Raw genomic sequence first — 21,605 nt, forward strand, 5'->3', positions numbered from 1 at the left:
ACAGAAGCCGGATTGTGTCACAAACCACTCATATTTATATTAATATAAATATGTCTTTTGCATGTTTACATACAACTGAAGAAACCTGTATGTACATATAAGCTCAAATAGCTTCCCTCCTCTGGGGGTATGTCTACACTTTGAACTGGAAGTGTAAATTCTGGCTCAAGGAGACTTACCCACTGTAGCTCTGAGCGATCATACTAAAAATAGAGCGTAGCTTTGGCAGGGCGAGCAGTAGGTGGGGCTAGTCACCTGAGGTACATCCCTACTGTCTTGGACAGGATCGTACTCGGGGTGGCTAGCCCCTTCCACCGCTTGTGTAGCCGTGGCTACACTGTAATTGTTGTGGGCTCGCTCAATCACAGCTCACATGGGTATGTATCCTTGAGCCGAGAGTTGCACCCCCAGCTATAAGTGTAGATTTATTCTAATCTAATGGAAATTTGTCAGCTTGAAATCTAACCAGTTTAAAAAATTGAATGATTCGTAGAGCTAGTGAATAACCAGCTTTTTGGATCAGTGGCTGAACTGCTGAATAGGAAAAAAACAAACCAAACCAAAAAGCAGTTTAGATCTATCTAAAATAAGCCCTGTTCAATTTTTCAGGCATAATGAAAAAGTTGAAAATTTTTGTTTTGGGGTCAAGCAAAACATTTTCTTTGACCCTAAATGTTTATTTGCCAAGGTTGTTTACCTTTATAAAGTGTATTTTAAAATAAAATTGAGTGAAATTCCAAAATAAATCATCTTTACAAACAAGAAGTTGAAATGACTTGTGTCAGAAATCCTAAATGAACCAGTTTGACATTTCTTAATTTTTTTGTGTTTGACTGACACAGTTTGCCAAAATTGACTTGAATTTGAGAGTTGTTTTGGTGGAACCAATGGAAAAAATGATTTTTACAATTTTTTTTGCCCAGCTCTAATTATTATTAGTAAAAATACTTCACCCACCCAAATTCCCTACCAATACTACTGATTTTAAATCACATTATGCTATTTTTATAAATGTTTTTTCTGTCCTTTTGTTGTGTGAAAGACTTTCACAAACAGGAGAAACTACTATGGGCCAAATTCTTATCACTTATAACAGAATAAGCCAATCAACTGGGGGTTGCACATGTGTAACCGAGAGCAGAATTTGAGACAGTACGTTTATATATTTGTTTGACAAATTAATCGAACATCTCACTGTGCTTTCTTATTTCATGGAAACAATCCTGCATTTCTTGCATTCTGATTTGAGTCAAACAAAGGTTTGAGTGGCAAAGGAAGACAGGATGGGGCCCTACATCAGTTTAAAAAAGACATTTCTACAGTTTCCTGATTACTTGCATGCCATATGGTGGTAACTAAATAAATCATGGTTCTGAATACTGTGTAATTTTGATAACTAGCAATGTTTATTAACTGGTTACCAGTAATCAAATACATCCCACTAATACAGCGGTTCTCAAACTGTGGGTTGGGACCCCAAAGTGGGTTGGGACCCCATTTTCATGGTGTTGCCAGGGCTGGTTTAGACTTGCTGGGACCCGGGGTCAAAGCCCAAACCCCACTGCCTAGGGCCGAAGCTTGAGGGCTTCAGCCCTGGGTGGTGGGGCTCAGGTTACAGGCTTCAGCTTTGCCCCCACGCCTGCTTGGTGCAGCAGGACTCGGGCTTTGCCCCCCCTCCCCCCGACCCAGGACAACAGGGCTCGGTGAGCTCAGGCTTCAGTTCCCCCTCCTGGGGTTGTGTCGTAATTTTTGTTGTCAGAAGGGAGTCTCCGTGCAGTGAAATTTGAGAACCTCTGCACTAATAGGTATGAAAGCAAATGCTGAGTAAAGATGACGAATCCACTATTTTTAAAGTGGTATTTGGTTAAAAGTTATCCTTTTGATATATTATTATTTGATCCTCCCGTTATCAGTACTAAGTCAAGTAAAAATGTTTAAATAATAATGAAAGCAAAGAAATCTAAGATTAAAGCTCTCAGTTCATTCTTTGCTTGTTTCATTATACCAAGGCATTGTGGCGGTGGGTTGTGAAAAGAGTGTGAATCCTATATCCCATGTATGTTTCAATGCTTAGGCATTATTGAGTGGGTTAAGAAGAGAGTGGAAAACTTACTGCAGGTTTTCCTTGCTTTTGACATTTTGCATCACACTGTTAATGTTATTTTATACTGATAATTTTATATTATATTTTTTCCTGTGTTTCTTATAAAGTCTAAGTACAGAAATATCATATTAACAAGCTAAGAATTAATGTCCAAAGTTTCGTGAGACCAGATACCATAGCAAAGGATCAGTTAAACTTTAGATATATTTGTGAACAATTATTGGTTTATATTTTGAGCGTGTATTAAAAAAGCATCTATTGTGAGTTAAAATTTGCTTAATTTGTTTTCCCAGCATACAATATTTCACCGTAACCCTACAGCGCTGTCATGTTTTTAGGGCACTATCCTGGGCTTTTGTGGTAACACAAGCCAGTCTCGGGGTTGTTGTTGTGTCTTTGATAATTAATTGTAAAATATACTCTGTATTATTCCACTTTGTTTTGTAAAATGCATGGCTGAAGATCTGCCTTTAGGGGGTGCTGTGAGCCCTGTACATTTATAGTGATGTAATTCCATTGCTCGACCCATCATCTGGTCATGTTTACTCTCACGAAAAGGCAAATTTTCTGAAAATAAGCGGGATGGGTTGTTCCACTTTGTGGCATGTCACAGTCCAGAGTATATGACAAGGCTCAAAAGCAAGTGTGTGACATGCCTGCTATGTGAGCAACACCCATGCTGTATGCCACAAAATCTGCAATCCTTTTGGGTATTTTGCATCAAACTTTTTTCAGTTTGTTCTGTTCTTTCACACTTGGTGTCCATCATCTTGTAGCCATATTTTTATCCATTTCATCTGAGAGTTTCCAGGATGATGCCAAATTATTCTTCTGAGATGAAAGTGAATGCAGGCATGTGCAGGGTTGCTTCTTAAAAGTCATGGTCTCCAATAAATGGAGAGAGCGTCTCTTAAATTGCACAAAGTCCTCAGATCATGAACCTACTCACGTGTCATGTATATTTACATAAAATTTATTTTTACGCAACCAAAATACAAAGAGCTATTCTCTTTTCCCGTACCACAACTTTACATCAGTGTAACTCCAGGGGAGTTACTCCTGTTTGAACTCGGTGTAAAAAGAATCAGGCCCATTGTCCTTGGATGTGGAAGTTTGCACTGGAATCTTAACACGAACAGATATGCAAACATGTTGCCAGTTCCACACCAAAGAAGGCTCTGAAGAGTGAGTTATTCCACCATTGGACCCTCTGCTGCTGCACTAAGGATCCTTTAAAAAATAAAGTTGGTTGGTCCTTAATCAACTTCTTTTCTTAAATAAAAATATATCAGGTCAAACCCATTTGTCTATAGCAATATTAGGCCAGATTCCCTGGACTGCTCTGTTACCTATGTGTTGCCTGAGTGGTACAAAGGGAAAAGAAACTGCTTGCAATTTCCTGCAATGTGATATATGCCATCATGTGCCAGAAATGCCCCTCTGCCATGTACATTGGTCAAACCGGACAGTCTCTATGCAAAAGAATAAATGGACACAAATCTGACATCAGGAATTATAACATTCAAAAACCAGTCGGACAACACTTCAGTGTCACTTGTCACTCAATAACAGACCTAAAAGTGGCAATTCTTCAACAGAGCTTGGAGTGGTGGTCATGGAACCATGGAATCCCTAGGACAATGCATCTCATGCCTTCTGGTTGATGAGGTTTCTTTCTGATACCTTCCCTCAGAGGGCTCTTCCAAATCCTTCTCCACAGTAGTACCTGTGGAGAGAGCCTCAAAACAGTTTCGCCCCTCTATCTGCATTGGGAGTACATAGGTTCTCCTCTTTCTTCTGGAGGTCACCAGCTGCCAATACTCTTCCCCGTTCTGTACTGCATACTCTGATTCTTTGGCATGTTTTGCTTCCAGAACCAAACACTGACTTCTATCCAGAAAATCTTGATTTTCTCTGATGTAACGGAGGGTTGATACCTGGTTCTCTAGTCCTCTAACCTTCTCTTCCAATATACAGACCAGCTTGCACTTTGTACATACGAAGTCGCTTCTGTCCTCTGGGAGAAAGACAAACATGGCACATTCTGTGCAGGTCACAACAGCTGATCGCTCACTATCCATGTCTTCCTTCTAAGAGGCTCCTCAGGTGTTGTATGTACTATTCACAGGAGCCTGAAAGGCAGAAACACTCTGCGAACTCCCCCCCAGGCAAACTCCCTCTGTTTGCCTGACCTCGGTTTGCTGCTTATTCGTTCACAACTGACTGCCTTTTTATAAGGCTGCTGGCTTGAAGCAGGTGGTCTGGCTCAAAGCCTTTCCTCCAATCAACCACTCAAGGCCCACCTGGAACAAAGCACTCCCAATTCACACTTTTCAATCAAACACCCACACGGTAAAACAGTCACACTATTAGAACAAACAAGCACATGATCAAACAGTCACACTATCTGAACAAACAAGCACGGGGCCAAACAAATGTTCTGCAGAAAAAAACAAGCACACAGTCAAACAGTCACACTGTTCAAACAAACAAGCACAAGGTCAAACAAATGCAGAAAAGGACCTGGGGATTACAGTGAACAAGAAGCTGGATATGAGTCACCAGTGTGCCCTTGTTGCCAAGAAGGTCCATGGCATATTGGGCTGTATTAGTAGGAGCATTGCCAGCAGATCAAGGAAAGTGATTATTCCCCTCTATTCGGCACTGGTGAGGCCACACCTGGAGTATTGCATCCAGTTTTGGTCCCTCCACTACAGAAGGGATGTGGACAAATTGGAGAGAGTCCAGCAGAGGGCAACAAAAATGATTAGGGGACTGGAACACATGACTTACGAGGAGAGGCTGAGGGAAATGGGGTTATTTAGTCTGCAGAAGAGAAGCGTGAGGGGGGATTTAATAGCAGCCTTCAATTACCTGAAGGGGGGTTTCAAAGAGGATGGAGCTCGGCCGTTCTCAGTGGTGGCAGATGACAGAACAAGAAGCAGTGGTCTCAAATTGCAGTAGGGGAGGTGTAGGTTGGATATTAGGAAACACCATTTCACTAGGAAGGTGGTGAAGCACTGGAATGGGTTACCTAGGGAGGTGGTGGAATCTCCATCCTTAAAGGTTTTTAAGGCCCAGCTTGACAAATCCCCAGCTGAGATGATTTAGTTGGTGTTGGTCCTGCTTTGAACAGGGGGTTGGACTAGATGACCTCCTGAGGTCTCTTCCAACCCTAGTATTCTATGATTCTATGATCTTTACTTATGAATTTTGTTTATATTAACAGTACTTTATTTTCCTCTTTTCCCCACAGAGCTAATTTTGATGATACTGCTACCTATACAGCAGTTGCAACAAATATCCATGGGCAGGTGTCAACCAATGCTGCTGTGGTTGTGAGGAGTAAGTCCTATATAGCAATTAAACCTGGAATAAATATAATAAAAAAATCAGTCCTCATCCTCAAAGGAAACCTGCATAGCACCCTCAAAAGATGAGCCTGGGGACAAACATTCTTAACTCTGCTAGACACTAAAAACCACGGACTTAATAGAGACACTGTTTTTATGGCTTGCTACAACATTTTGTAGCACACACTACTGCCTGCCAACCCTTGATTGTCCACGTTATGCGTGAAACCCTTATGCTCATGTAAGCGGGGGAATAGTCCCGCTATTGTGGGGAACTTTCCTGGCTTCTGCACTACCCCGGTGAAGTGGGCTAGTGAAAGGATCTGAGTCCTCACTCCCACTTCTTTTACCCAGTGGCCTCCCTGCCCTTGAGGACTCCCCTTCCACTCTCCTGTCTGGCAGAGGCCTCGTAATCCCAACAAGGCTGGGCCCAGGATTCCTGGGGGGCTCGACCCCCAACCCTGCTGTGGTCACCTAGGACAGGAGCTAGGGTGTCCCCACTCCGGGGTACTTTCTCTGCACTTGGCACTTCTCTGACCCACTGACCATTATATACAAGTTAAAGGAAATGCAAGTTATTTAATCAACAATTAATTTTAAAAAGAATAAGGAAAAATGGGAAAGGTTAAAGGAAACACATCAACCTGCTCTGTGGCAGGGAACATCACAAACAGTGTCTCTGGAATGTCAGGGCAGTTCACAGTCTGTTCCTTGTAAGTCCTAGGCCTTCTTCTCAGGCCCTGGCTGTGCTGCAGGGATGCCGTGGGTTGGACGCTTGCTCTGGTGGTGGCCACACGCTCTCAGGCTCTAAGTGGTAGGACCCTTCTTCCCAGTGTCGCCCCCACCCTGTTGGGGTTACGATCCAAGCCTGGCCTGCAGAGCCTCTTGGCTGAGGCGTCTCCCTGTGCTGGGCCTGCTGCCCAGGGTCCCCCTCGCTTTCCCCAGCTGCTCACCGCACCCAGCTCCAGACTGCTCCAGCCACAGCTGCACCACTCTGTCTCAGCACTGCTGCTGCTGCTCTGCCTCCAGCTCCCTGGGCTGCTTCTCTGGCCCCTCTGCCTCTGGTTGCTGCAGTTCTGCTCCCAGGACAGGTCTGCTCTGCAGGCTGCTTCTGTGACTCTGCTCCCAGCACTGACCTGCTTCGTGGGCTGCTTTTCTGGTCCCTCTGGATCTGGCACAGCTCTGCTCCCCAGCTTAGCTTGGGCCCCTGCTTTCTCCTTAGCTCGGCCCCACTCCGTCTGACCCAGGCAAATCCAGCTCACACGGAGAACGGGACCTCCTTTGCCTCCTGACCCTCTGATTAGCCTGCCCGCCCTGTCATTCAGGCTGACCTGAGAACATTGGCCTCTCCCCATTGTTCCTGGGGACCATCCGTCTCAGGGTCCTGGTTTCCCATAGACCTTTCCCCTTTTAGTACTGGGAGCTAGCCAACCAAAACACCGCCACTGAATGTTAGTAAGAGGTCAACAGTCCCCTTACACTCAGTAATCTGTTCTACCTTTTATTGAGTTCAGACACTCTGGTTATTTTCTCCAGAACTGAAGAAAAGTGCTGTCTGAATCTTGAAAGCTTGTGCCTTCCACCGACAGAAGTTGGTCTAATAAAAGATATTACCTAACCTACCTTGTCTCTTTCATATGCTGGTACCAGCATGGCTACAATACTGCTACAAATAAGAAATAAATATCACACTCGTTTGGGTTGGATCTTAACTGTCCTTGTTTTACAGGGTTCAGAGGGGATGAAGAGCCATACCCTGCTGGGATATTACCCATCAATTGTAAGTATGTTTTCCTGTTTGTGAGAAAATGTAGACACGTTATGCAATCTTATCATTGTCAGGAGCCCGAGGAATATTTTTTCAGCTCAGAATAATAAATATTGCCTCTGGCTTTGCTTAAGATGTCACAATGTAAGATGTCCATATGCTTTTAACTTTCCAGCTACAAGTATTGACCAGCAGTATGTATCAGCTTTGGATTCAATCTACTGCTTTTATCTGGACAATAATCCTTTAGTGCCAAGTATCATGTACTAGTGCTCAATAGTCTCCTGATTTCTCTGTGTGCAGTGCCCCTGCCATCAGAAGTTTGCTTCACCCATATTGATGTTCAGTTTTTGGAGAAGTTTGGTGTCACGTTTGGGATGGAAGGTGAAACAGTTACCCTCAAATGTGCTCTGCTGATCACTCCAGATCTGACAAGGCTTCGACCTCGCGCTGAATGGTACAGAGATGGTAAGTGGATTTGCACTGAGATAATGTACATGCCTCTATGTAACTGAGTTTTAATTGTTCAGGTGTGGATTCTCTCCCTCAAGTCTGTATGTAGGCTTAGAATTCACCTTCCTAAGAGAAAAAAGATTGATTGTAACACAGTTCCCAATATATCTCCTTTTACCTCCTGTCATTATCTCAGATGAGAGATATTTTCCTTCATAGTCCAACTCTTCTGGAGTGAGTGTTGTCCAAAATGACCATGTTTGAAGAGTAAGAAGTAGATGCCAAAATAACTAGGTAAGGGACACAGAGTGTTATGGAGAAGCTAACCGGGCAGCTTGAAGGAATCTGAACTTAGTGTCAACTGTCGAGACACAGATTCATCTCCTGAGGATTTGCATAGGTACAGTAGAACCTCAGAGTCACGAACACCTCGGGAATGGAGGTTGTTCGTAACTCTGAAGAAAACATTATGGTTGTTCTTTCAAAGTTTACCACTGAACATTGACTTAATATAGCTCTCAAACTTTACTATGCAGAAGAAAAATGCTGCTTTTAACCATCTTAATTTAAATGAAACAAGCACAGAACCAGTTTCCTTACCTTGTCAAATCTTTATTTAAACTTTCCCTTTATTTTTTTAATAGTTTACATTTAGTACAGTAGTGTACTATACAGCGTTTGCTTTTTTCTTTTTGTCTCTGCTGCCTGATTGCGTACTTCTGGTTCCAAATGAGGTGTGTGGTTGACCAGTCAGTTCGTAACTCTGGTGTTCGTAACTCTGAGGTTCTACTGTGCCTGTAGGTAGTGCCAACCACACATCATTTGACAGAGGCATCTATCATATTAATTGTTTCAGAAGTGTGGAGATTTACAAAGGCCCTAATAAGCCCCCCCCCTCACCCAGAATATCATTGGTCTCTTGATGGCCCCCTCCTCCTAACTCCATTCTGTTGCTTTCATCTGCATTAAAATGTGGGGATGTTGGGTGGAGGATTTATCTGCTGTCATAGTTAATCGGACTTCTTCCCGCTAAACTCTTGACATACATGTGGACACAGAAAACAGCCTCTCATCCACCCAAACAAACGTTATAAGCAAACAAATATACCTGTGAAATAATAATTCCATTTCTCCTACAAGCTAGGAAGGAAGAGACACAGAATGATTTTATTGTTATTTCTATTTTTAAATACTTGGGAGGTGATTACATACTATAGTGATGGAGTCATGTAAGTACATAGAAGAAACCTGGTTATTGGAGAAGGACATTTGTGGAACAACAGCCCCATGTGCTCAGAGAAACATAACCACAAAGGCATTCAAATGTTTTGTATTACTGTACTGTCACTTCAGTAGCCAAGAATTCCCATTGGGCACTCCAGGCTGAAATTCTTTGGGTGGCTGTGTGTTAGAAACCTACAGGAACACTCTTTAATTTATACCTATTAGTGTAATTTTAGGTATTTTTTGGGAGGGAGGAGGAAGGGGAGGATATTTATTTGTAAGTAAATCATTCATAAAACATAAAAGTAACTAATACAAATATGTTCATTGGCTGTTAGGAGGGGTCACTAGAGATTTCTCTTGCCAACGTACCTAGATACCCTCAAGCAGGACTCTGAAGAGGACATCTTGGATGTAGTGAGATGTAGTGAGAATATGGATCATTTGTCACGATCACTTGGGGCAGCCTCTCTCTGAAGTGCCCACATTTTGGAGGGAGGATTCCCACACAACTGTTGCTGGAATTGTGCCCCTGCCAGTCTGATGGAAATACTCACCATCACCAAGGTGTATGTGTGAAAGTGACAAACAACAATGGGGCAAACAAGATAGATAGGAAAAATACAAGACTATTTGTTTACATAAAGCAGGAATGGATTTTGGCTGGAAATGCCACTTTTTAATTTCAGATCTATGCTACGTATATATCTATTCTTGTCTGATCCTTTGGGGCAGGGACTGCTTTTTTGTTCTGGGTTTGTCAATGCTTAGCACAAGGGGTCCTGGTCCAAGACTGGAGCTCCTAGGTGCTACCACAATACAAATAATAAACAATAACTACAGTTTTATTCACTGTGAGCCAAACCCTGATGCCTGTATTCTGGGTGCTGAACCTGCTCCCACTGGGAGCTCGTTTCAGCCATCAGTTTTCACATTGTTGTTAGTCAGGCAAAACTCTGACTGGGCCCAATCCAGAAAGGTGCTGAAATATATAGCAGTTGCCACTGAAGCTAAACGGAATTGCAGGTATCCAACAGATGTCCAATTGTACTCAATTTTTAGTTCAATGGGAATTTTCCTTGGATTATGAAAAGTGGAAAAGGACTTCAAGATTTGGGCCTGTAGGTTTAGTCCCTAAGGACACCAACATATTCTCATTAAGATACGTGAAGATTTGTACGGTTGGTGTAACTTCCTCAAGCACTGGGATGAGAATATCCTCACTGAGGTGAAGATTGGGGGTGAAATCCTGGCCCCACTGAAGTCAATAGGTGTCTTGCCATTGACTTGAATGAGGCTAGGATTTCAGTCCAATATCCAAATGATTTAATGAAAAATAAAACGGTATTGTTCTCTTGAACACTAGCGGTAAAAACTGACCTGCGCACATGCGTATCACACTGACATCATGGGGAAGCTTATGTGGCAGAGATTTCCCCGAAGAATAGCAGGGATTAATGTGATTATTATATTATTGTAGTGAACACCTGTATATGCTTCAAATTGTGGCAGTGACAGGAGACCCACTGCATAAATTTTTGGGGGCAAGAAGGTTAATAATGGAACTAACATGATGACTGTCTTTTAAAGTGCTCTAGTTTCAGAGGGACTCTGGCCTTGAACTCAAATCTTGGACTAACATTTATTATTTCAGACAATTTATATTTAATTCTGGTTTGGTACTAAAATAATTTCTATTTTTCTTAAACGTTTACTGATTTTATTATGCAAATGATATACAACTAAAGACACGAGATGGCTCTCTGTGGTTTACTTATATTAATTATACACATGAGAATGTTGTGTTTATTCAAAATTAATAAACTTCCGAGTAGTTGTTAGTCACTAAACTCTAGGAGATATGTAAATCTATTGAATCAAATCCTCTGAAATGGTTTCAAGGTTCTGACACTATAAGCAGTACATATAAAATTCCTACCTTAGTTTAAACCAGTTAAGATGCTAAAGAAACTGAAATGAAATTATTATTGAAGATTGTACATCTAAGTCCAGTTTGGATATGATTTTGTCTGGTTGCAGATTTTTTTAAAAAAAATTCTAAAGTAATAAATGCATTATAAAGATGTAGGGTCAGATTCTTTACTCATTTGTACGGGTATCCGAAGAACTCCATGGAGGTTCAAGGAGTTACATCAGATTTACGCAAAAGTGAGTGAGTGCAGAATTTGGCTGATGTTTTAACATAACATAATATGTAACATGGGAAATTAATGTGAGGGAAAAACCCGAAACACAGTAATTTCTATCAGTGCATATATGATTTAAATAGAAACAAGCTGCAACTTTTAGGGAATGTTTGGCCTAATTAACACATGGCAGAGTTCTGAGTTTTCAGGGTACCTTGAGTGAGTCAAGATCCCTGGCGCTTCCAGACTCATTCTCTAGCAGATTCTCGAGGAATTGATAGCATATAGTACATGGAGAAAGAGGCACATTCTAGTAGTTTGAGAACAGAACGGAGAGCCTGGAACTCAGATATTATGGTCATAGCAGACCACATAACTGCCTAGACAGACAGAACTCCTGAGTCCTATTCTAGGCTCCAAAGCTGACTCCCTTTCTGGCCTTGCTTGGGAAGTCACTGAAGCCCCTATATTTTCAAACTTGAATGCCTAAAAAAAGGAACCCATATCCACATTCAGGCACCTAAGTAAGTGGCCTGATTTTCAGAGGAGCTGAGCACTCAGCCTTGAACTTCATTGTGATCACTTTGCTCCAAGTTTTTCATAAACTGGAAATAAATTAAAAAGAAAATGCAAAAGTTCTAGCTGCAGGGGGCTTTCAGCTTTCACCGCAGACTGTTCACCCAGCTCTATACAATGCAGTGAGCACAAACTGTGCAAGATGCAATAGAAAGGGGAATTGTAGGTATGTCATATAAGGAGCCCATGATTAAGAGCTGGAAAGAGATCTCACTGCAATTACCTTGTACAAATCCTGAAAAATTCCCTTAAGAATCAGGCTTGCAGGAAATACCTGGGTAATGGTATAACTTATTGCTTCAATTTATGTAGTCAGATGGCCAGATATTCATTATCTGGTCCTTTACTATCAGCTTTATCATCTGAAGATTTGTCACATTTTTTTCCACCCCCTGGGCTTCACCACTGTGGAGCTCTGTCTTCAATATATATATTCGTTGGCTAAAATAATTTGTCTGCAACCTTTTGAACATCTACTCCAAGTGTATTTGAGCAACAGGGTAATAACCAAGCATAGCGCTGTGGCTGAACTTTGAATGTAGTGCTGCTGCGTTGATTTGAATAGCACTCAGTGGGTTAAAAATCAAAAGTTCTCCAACCAATGATTAAAAGAAAAGAAGACAGAGGGACTTTCTTGGCCATCATAAAATATTCTGCTCATTCCATTGCTCCCAGCTCACTAGTCAATCAGACTAATTTACATTAATCGTGGGGCGCCACCTCTGACCTGTGAGAAATTCAGATTTAATTGGATTCGCTGCTCAGCAGGCATGTCTGGAGGGTTTAAGAGTCAGTGGATCTTTACAGCAGGGCTTCAGATTAAGCCTTTAAAGTTAAAGAAAGAAATCTGACTAATCTGACATTTGACCTGAATAGGTAGAAAAGTGTATTTAAAAGCATAAACATTACACATTGCTGTCGTTATTGTGTACTTTAGATTTTCAGCATTGTTTCAAAATGGGGCTTAAAATATTTTCTTTTCAGTCTATTAAAAATGATGGTGAAGGGAAGTCATTCCCTTTGCTGTAGCAGGTACAGCACAGAATAGCTAAATTGTACACTCCTCTACCCATACTCATTGGTCAAATGAGTTTTCATGGGCACAGCTTAGTTCTTGTAGATAAATATTTTCATAGCATACTAATACTACCATGTTGAGTAAAGCTGGCATAAACAGCAGTCCATGCCACTGATTAACACAGAAGTGAGTTTGGATGAAGATTGCTATTGCTAATTCAGTGACACATGCTTGATCACAATTCTCTTCCAGGTGTGCTAATAAAAGACTCCAAGTGGACAAAAACGTACTTTGGAGAAGGCCAGGCAGCACTGTCTTTCACGCACCTGAACAAGGATGATGAAGGCTTATACACCCTGCGCATAATCACAAAAGGCGGGGTGACCGAATACAGTGCATTCATGTTTGTCAGAGGTATGCTTTTCATTCTTCATTGGGAGAAGACTTAGCAAATGCAATTAGGAAAAGTCACTTAATTTAGTACCATAGTATAATAAAGGAAGCCTAAAAGAAGTCCAAAGCATGGCATTATATAGATGTGAAATTTATCCACTCGTCTCTGTCAGGGACAATATAGTCACACTGCACCAGGAGAAGCTCAAGGTGTGATTGTGCTCCTGAAAATATGATCCTTTCTAGAGACCCAAGGAGGCCATCCTTCATGATGGTGCAGCCTACTCCTTTCTTCACAGAGGGCCATCTTTTCTGACTGGCACGCTACAGTGTAACAGGGTGCTGTCTGCTCCTGCCTCCTCGCACCACAGAAACTTGCTCAGACTCCATGCTTGTGTACCCACACCATGCCATTTGTTTACATTCCTTCCCCATGCTTATGGGACTTTCGGGACTCGAGAGGAGCACAGGTCTCCCTTTTATGAGATCTCTGAGACTGGCCTCAGTTAGGTCTGTTCCTCTCTCCCCCTCACTTCCTTCCTGTGCCTTTCTTATCAGTCTCCAGCTGATGGGCTATTTGGCTCTTTAGCTCACCCACCCCTCACACCTGATTAGATAATTAACTTCAATTGCACCAGTCTACCTTCTCTGGGGGAACTAATTGGTGTAGAATGATCAGCATGTAGGCTCACTGGTTAATTCCCTACACTCTGTCACATAGAGCCTTGAACGTGCCTGCACCAAACCCCTCCTCTTTGTGCTGGCTTTTGCTATTGGGCTCACTTGGCTGGGTCAGGCCATTTACGTTCTCAAGTTCAGGGACTGTTATGCCTGACCCTTGCACGGGGGGAGGGGGGGAAGAAAGATTCCAGTACCCTCCCTTCAGTGTATCAGAGCCAGTCACAGCCTAGCACTTTGTTTAACACTTGGGGAAGAGACAGAAAAAGTTGGCTTGCCAAAGGACTGTGTTTTTCACAAGAGACATAGATGAAAAGCAGAGGAACATATTAAAATAGAATACAGGTCAGAGTTTGCCCTCCTATTTGCATTCACAACTCCCACTGAATCAGCCTGAGCTCCCACATGCATCTGTGGGCAGAGCATGGCTCTACATTTCTTTTGTTTTTAAAAATGAGTATGTTTCTGTCTGTGCGGTTCTTTAATTCTGATCCTCAGCACTGGTAAATTGGTGCAGCTCCACTGAAGTCAAGGAAGCTATGCTGATATACTCCCACTGAGGATCTGGCCTGTTCTGTTTACAAGTGTACCAGCGTGTGCATATGGTCTTCCTCACAACGATTTCATCCAGACAGTTCCATTTGTTTGGTGGGGTAGATATGGGTGGTGGCTCGGTGTTCATCATTTCCTGTGGGGCTAGCGCACAAACTTCATTGGCTCTATGGCTACACTGCATTTTAACCCCCACACGGTGCGAGTCTCAGAGCCTGATTCTACTGACTCGGGGTCTCACTGTAGCACTAAAAACTGTGTAGACATTCAGGCTCAGACTCTGAGGCCAGGGAGTAGGTGTGTTCTAGAGCCCAAGCTCCAGTCTGTGCCTGAATATTCACACAGCTATTTTTAGTGCCATAGCATGACCTACGTGAGCCTGAGTCTGTAAACCCAGTCTCTGAGACTCAGCCCCATGGGTTTTAAAATGTAGTATAGACGTACCATCTGTCCCTGGCAGCCACACTCCCTGCCCTCACTAGAGCCAGGCTACTAGGCTTTCCTTGTTCCTCGTCCACTCCCTTGGAGGGAGAATCCCACTTGAAAAGGTCATGGAAAGCATATTAGCTTTCTTGGGGAATCTCCACTGTGCAGGTAGGTGAATAATGAGCATATCCTTTCCCCACCTACACTTTGACCCCTTCTCACTCACAGGTCCCTGGATTTGTGGAGAGCCCTCCATGAGATCCATACCAAGGGGAGACAAAGTGCTAAGGTGGTACCTGATCCCTGTTTTCATGTGGGCCGTGATCTGAAGGTAGAGGGTAACCTCTGTGTATATAACATAAGAGTTCAATCAGGCCCATAGTTCTGAAATTTCAAAGGGTGGGATCATATAGGGGCCTGGCCCTGAGCATCTACCTCTCAACACCATTGTCATTGCAATAGGATGGCAAGTTGTGGACAGAGATACAGGACTTCTCTGACTCACCCTAAACTCAGGGGCTAGAATCCTGCATAAAGATACAGCATAAAAACTTCAGCAGGTGGATGTTTCTGGAGGTGCAGTATGTCTCTGAGAATACGCAGAGTAAGCCTTAGGAACAGTCAAGACTTGGGAAGAAGCTTTGTCATAAATAGAAAGGGTAACCACCTTTCTGTATACAGTGCTATACAATCCCTCCTGGCCAGAGACAAAGTCCTTTTACCTGTAATGGGTTAAGAAGCTAAGGTAACCTCGCTGGCACCCGACCCAAAATAACCAATGGGGACAAGATACTTTCAAATCTGGAGGGGGGGGGGAAGGCTTTTGTCTGTCTGTGTGATACCTTTGCCAGGAACAGATCAAGGATGCAAGCCCTCCAACTCCTGTAAAGTTAGTAAGTAATCTAGCTAGAAAATGCATTAGGTTTTCTTTGTTTTGGCTTGTGAAATTTGCAGTGCTGGAGGAAATGTGTATTCCTGTTTTTGTGTCTTTTTGTAACTTAAGGTTTTGCCTCGAGGGATTCTCTATGTTTTGAATCTGACTGCCTGTAAGATTATCTTCCATTCTGATCTTACAGAGTTGTTCTCTTATCTTTTTTTATTCTTCTAATAAAGTTCTGTTTTTTAAGAATCTGATTGGGTTTTTTGGGTCTTAAAAATCCAAGGCTGGTTTGTGCTCATCTTGTTTATTCTCAAGCCTCCCCTGGAAAGGGGGTGTATGGGCTTGGGGGGATATTTTGGGGAAATAGGAACTCCCAGTGGTCCTTTCCTTGTTCTTTGTCTAAATCACTTGGTGGTAGCAGCATACTGTTCAAAGACAAGGTGAAATTTATGCCTTGGGAAAGTTTTTAACCTAAAGGTGGTAAAAATAAGCGTAGGGGTTTTTTCATGCGGGTCCCCACATCAGTACCCTAGAGTTCAGAGTGGGGAGGGAACCTTGACAAGTTTAGATTGAGGTTTCTGTTGGGTGGTGGTTGTTTCTGTCAACAGTAGAGACAAAACCAGGAAAGACGAAGTTTGGAATTTATCCAATAGCTGTATATGCCTTTCCAAGCAGAATGAAAACTCCACCTGTTAATAGTCTTCATTAGGAGTTGTGGGCACTCAACACTTCTTAGGATCAGGCCACATATAGGTGTCTCATCTGAGAAACATTAATTACTTATCGGTGTCTGTATCTCAAGGTTTGAATTAGGAGGTACCCTTAGAAATATAGCAAATGCTCCCATACCAAATAGCCTTAGGAAATGTCTTTTTCATGACCACATGATCTTCAGTGAGTGCCTCTCTCTGACTAAGGAATGAATGAAATCCATCTTTCTGAGGGGTGACATTTTCAGAAGTACAAAGGGAAGTTAGTTGTTCAACTCCTATTGAAAGACAGTGAGAATTTGATGCTTATTATCCATTTCAACCCTCCAAAATTTTCAGCCAGGTTTCTAAACCTATAGATAGACCTCACTGGGCTTGCTTCACCACTGTGTTATTCCAGTGTAACCTCAGGGAAATCACTGGAGTCTCACTGGGATAAAACAGGAGTAGTAGATGGATTGGGCAATCTGTGTAATTCATCTTTGTTGTGCTATACAACGGAGTCTCTCTCCAAACCTGAGAAGTATTGTAGTCAAATCTGATTTGATTTTTTTTCTGATCTAGATGCTGACGCATTAATTGCTGGGGCACCTGGGGCACCAATGGATGTTAAATGCTATGATGCTAACAGAGATTATGTCATTGTAACCTGGAAACCACCAAATACAGCCAGTGAGAGTCCAGTCATAGGATATTTTGTCGACAGGTGTGTGTGAATTTGTTTTTTGTGTATCAACCTGTATGTACTGAAAAAAGTCACTATTTTTATGCCCTGCATCCCAATACTGAGTCTATTTGGGGCCACTGTAGTTCCTGGAACAAGTTAGAGCAGCCTTGGGGCTGTTCTGATTTGCATCCTGTGGGAGCAGCCCTCAAGGGGTTGTTCCAGTTGCTGGGGAGCATTACGTGAAGCAGTGCTCCAACCATACCCTCTTCTCCTTCACGTTATCTTAAACCGGTGTTTGTGTACTCCAGACAGTGATTCATCCAAACCAAGGGACTACTCAGCTGGCAGTTTAAGCCAAATTATAGCCCTTTTGTTCCTGAAATCTGCTCTAAATTATGTTGGAGGTCCTGCACAGGACAGGAAGGTCAGGATTAGGGGAATCCAAGGCCACCTTTGCACTCCTCCTGACCTGCAAGGAGTGCTCCTCAGCTGTAGTCAAAGCCCAGTATCTCATCCTTAATATTTAAAATGAGCAATGTACTATACACACAAATATTACTGATATAATTTCAGGATATATAGTATTCTATATTAAAAATAACAATGTACCCACTGTTGCTACATTGTTGTATCTGATACACTGTAGTTATGTCCTATCTCCCAGACTTCTGGGAACTGTAGGTAAATGTTGATTTTAAAATGGCATTCTCTAGGGTGAAATTCACCACTCTGTTGAGGGCTTTACTATGTCTATGGACTATTTAAGTTCCATTTAAACAATCAAAATAAGGCTTCACATAGTGCGTAGACCATGGGTAAATTTCACCCATTAAGTGTATAGTCTAGTGTATTGTTCCTTTTGATATAACACAACAAATTTTCTCTCAGTAATAAAGTATTATGGGCCATATACCCAGCTGACATCAATCGGGGTTTCTCCATGAAAGTCAATGAAGCTACACCGATTTACATCAGCTGTGGATCTGGCTCTCTGTTAGTAGGCACAATACTAATTGCGCATGTTCACTTTGGCACCCTGATAAATGATCTCCTTTTCTTACTCCTAGATGTGAAGTGGGTACTGAAAACTGGGTCCAGTGCAATGATGCTCCAGTAAAAATCTGCAAATACCCTGTAACTGGATTGTTTGAGGGACGGTCTTACACATTCCGTGTGAGAGCAGTGAACAAGTCAGGTATTAGCAGGCCATCTAGAGTCTCTGAAGCAGTTGCAGCTCTTGATCCTGTTGACCTGGACAGATTACAAAGTACGTAATGCAACCACAAAGAAGCTGTTCCACATTTACACTGTAATTTTTGAAAGAAAGGTTTTATTTTCTGGTTCTGTTGGTGGGTAACCAAATGGGCAGTGCCAACCTCTTCATTTTAGATCTGCTTTTCAGCTTCCATTCTTTCCCAGAGCTCATCCACTTGCTAATTATAACAAGGACACTCCCACTGTGACAGCAAGGTCCACACTAGCAACTTGCCAAGAGCCCAAGGGTGCCAATTCATTTACATATATTTGCACAATTTTTAAATGTAAAAGAAATGCTTAAAGTCATAATGGATAACATTTTCAAAGGCACATAAAGGCCAGATTTTGAAAGGTATTTAGATATTGTTCTGCTCTGTGTTGCAACACATAAGGGCCAGGCTTTGGAAGGTATTTAGGGGCCTATTCAAAATCTGGCCCTATGTCTCATTTTCAAAGGTGCTGTGATGCTGAGTGGAACAGTGCCTAAATACCTTTAAAAATCAGGACCAAAGTCACTTTTGAAAATATTACTCTATGTCTGTGTTAGCTGAATGGAATTTGCTTGTTTGTATTCACTAGCAGTAAAATCCTACAGTCCATCATCTATTTTTTCACATGCAGTTGTTACAGGAAGAGGCCAGCCATTGGCTGCATATTGCTCATCTATCACACCCTGGGCACCCTTGATATTCTGGTCTGTAAGGAACCCTGTCAGGGCTGCTCAAGGTCTAGGCCATGGTACCTGCTGGAGAGCAGTTAGATGGACATTCACTGTGACTGAAATTTAACACTATGCAAAGGGTCAGCACAAAGGCTATGGATTTGTGACACCCTACTTAAGCTCTGTTTTGTGCTGGCCTTCTGTCCAGGGGTGAATTTCACCCATTATGAAGACCAAAAATTCACTTGTTCCTTGTACCATGTTGTACCTCAGTTAGCTCACTCACATACCTTCATGTCCAGTCCTCAAAAGTCCAGCTGATAACACACGTTGCCACGGCCCTGATTCCATCAATTAACAATAGGATTCTTTTTTTCCAGTTAATCTTCAAATGGTCCCTTACTGTTTGTGAGTGAGTACTAGTCAGTGTGAATAAAGGTGGAAGAATCAGTGTGTAACAATGAATGAGAATCCATATGTACAAAGCTGCAATACCGGTGTTGAGATAGCAGACACTACACAAAAGTGTTTGTCAGCACTGATAAAAGAGTCTTCAAAATCTGTAAATACTCTTTATTGCACAGAGAACTAACTGTAAATGAATGTTTTGGTCTACAGCTGTTCATCTGGATGGAGGCAGAGAAATTGTAATATATCAGGATGACCTTGAAGGTATGTAGCGCTACCATGATTTCATTTCATCTTTTTATATCCAAGGAATTTAAGATTATAATTAGAAACATGAGATCTTGAAAAAAAAAATCCACCCCTTAATAAAATTAAATAAATGCAAAAGTCTGAGGGGTAGCAGAGATTCATAATTTTGATTGTGCCATTTTCATTATGCATTTCTCCTTCTTTCTTTCAGTAGTCATGATCTGAGATTAAACAGACGAAACTCGTGTTTGATTATTGCTAATTTATTTCTTATCCCTGTCCTATGAGCCTAGTGTGGCTTTTTGGTCAAAGTTTGAAGCTTTGGTAAACATTGCGTTTGCCATTTTTAATAGAAGTACATTAAATCCATCTTTATTCAAAGATATACTTTTCCTGAGAAGTGCTAAGTGTTTGCCACAGCCAGCGATGCCTGGAAGAGTTAGCGATTCTAAAAGTAATTCTCAGGATGAGATCCTAGATGCCTTCTACCTTTAATTTTGTTCTGGTAGAGTATTTGTGCTGCTTACTTTGCCTAGCAAGATACAAATGTTAACTAGGATAGCGAGTACTGTTAAAGATAAAAGGGTCTGATTAACCACTCTCACATCAGTATTAAAGTGGTGGAACTGCACTAATAGTGTGACATAGTGGAGTTTATACCTGTAATGGAATGCAGAGGCTGGCTAAGAGATTTGCGATGCCTTTGTCTGTAGGCATTCTGAACTGCAGAATGGAAAACTTTAAAGGTTCTTGATCTTGACAATGTTTGTTACTAATGAAATGACAGTGTTACTAGACCGTCCAATGTTTAAAAATAATCACAATTAATAGCAATTTTAATTGCAGTGTTAATAATAGAATAATAATTATTTAAATTTATCATAAATATTTTGGGATGTTTTTCTACATTTTCAAATATATTGACTTCAATTACAACACAGAATACAAAGTGTACAGTGCTCACTTTATATTATTTTTGATGGCACTGTAAAAATTATAAACAAAAGAAATAGTATTTTTCAATTCACCTCGTACAAGTATGGTAGTGCAATCTCTTTATCGTGAAAGTGCAATTTACAAATGTAGAATTTTTTTGTTACAGAACTGCACTAAAAAACAAAACAATGTAAAAGTTTAGAGACTACAGTTCTACTCAGTCCTAATTCTTGTTCAGCCAACTGCTAAGGCAAACAAATTTCTTTACGTTTACAGGAGATAATGCGCGCTTCTTATTGAAAATGTCGTCTGAAAGTGAGAACAGGTGTTCGCATGGCACTTTTGTAGCCAGCATTGCAAGGTACTTATGTGCCAGATATGCTTAACATTTGTATGCCCCTTCATGCTTCAGCCACCATTCCAGAGGACATCCTTCCATGCTGATGATGCTCATTAAAAAAAATAATGTGTTAATTAAATTTGTGACTGAAATCCTTGGGGAGATTTGTATGCCTCCTGCTCTGTTTTACCTGCATTCTGCCATATATTTCATGTTGTAGCAGTCTCGGATGGTGACCCAGTGCATGTTGTTCATTTTAAGAACACTTTCACTGCAGATTTGACAAAACCAATGTGAGATTTCTAAGGATAGATACAGCACTCTACCCAAGGTTTAAGAATCTGAAGTGCCTTCCAAAATCTGAGAAGGACGAGGTATGGAGCATGCTTTCAGATGTCTTAAAAGAGAAACATGCTGATGCAGAAACTACAGAACCTGAACCATGAAAAAAGAAAATCAACCTTCTGCTGGTGGCATCTGACTCAGATGATGAAAATGAACATGCATTGGTCCGCACTGTTTTGAATCATTGGTTGAAGCAGGAAGGGACTTATGAATCTTTAGCTCATGTAGCACATAGATATCTTGCAATGCCAGCGCCATGCGAATGCCTGTTCTAACTTTCAGGTGACATTGTAAACGAGAAGTGGGCAGCATTATTGCCTGCAAATGTAAACAAACTTGTTTGTCTGAGCGATTAGCTGAACAAGAAGTAGGACTGATTGGACTTGTAGGTTCTAAAGTTTTACATTTTTTAATACAGTTTTTTTTGGTACATAATTCAACATTTGCAAGTTCAACTTTC

The 21,605-nt window shown here is 41.6% G+C and overlaps 1 protein-coding gene across 5 annotated transcripts in view; it reads left to right on the top strand.

Moving 5' to 3' along the window:
• MYOM2 (myomesin 2) overlaps window positions 1-21,605 on the top strand; it is a 140,751-nt gene that overhangs the window by 24,631 nt on the left and 94,515 nt on the right. For all 5 annotated transcript variants that reach the window (XM_075126455.1, XM_075126454.1, XM_075126453.1 and 2 more), the window contains exons 7-13: window positions 5,361-5,449; window positions 7,187-7,237; window positions 7,529-7,693; window positions 12,896-13,057; window positions 16,847-16,988; window positions 18,017-18,216; window positions 19,486-19,539. In XM_075126455.1, the coding sequence (XP_074982556.1) occupies window positions 5,361-5,449; window positions 7,187-7,237; window positions 7,529-7,693; window positions 12,896-13,057; window positions 16,847-16,988; window positions 18,017-18,216; window positions 19,486-19,539 (863 nt within the window). The remainder of the gene's footprint in view (window positions 1-5,360; window positions 5,450-7,186; window positions 7,238-7,528; window positions 7,694-12,895; window positions 13,058-16,846; window positions 16,989-18,016; window positions 18,217-19,485; window positions 19,540-21,605) is intronic.

Source organism: Caretta caretta, chromosome 3 (genome assembly GCF_965140235.1).
Source record: "Caretta caretta isolate rCarCar2 chromosome 3, rCarCar1.hap1, whole genome shotgun sequence".
Classification (NCBI taxonomy): domain Eukaryota; kingdom Metazoa; phylum Chordata; order Testudines; family Cheloniidae; genus Caretta; species Caretta caretta.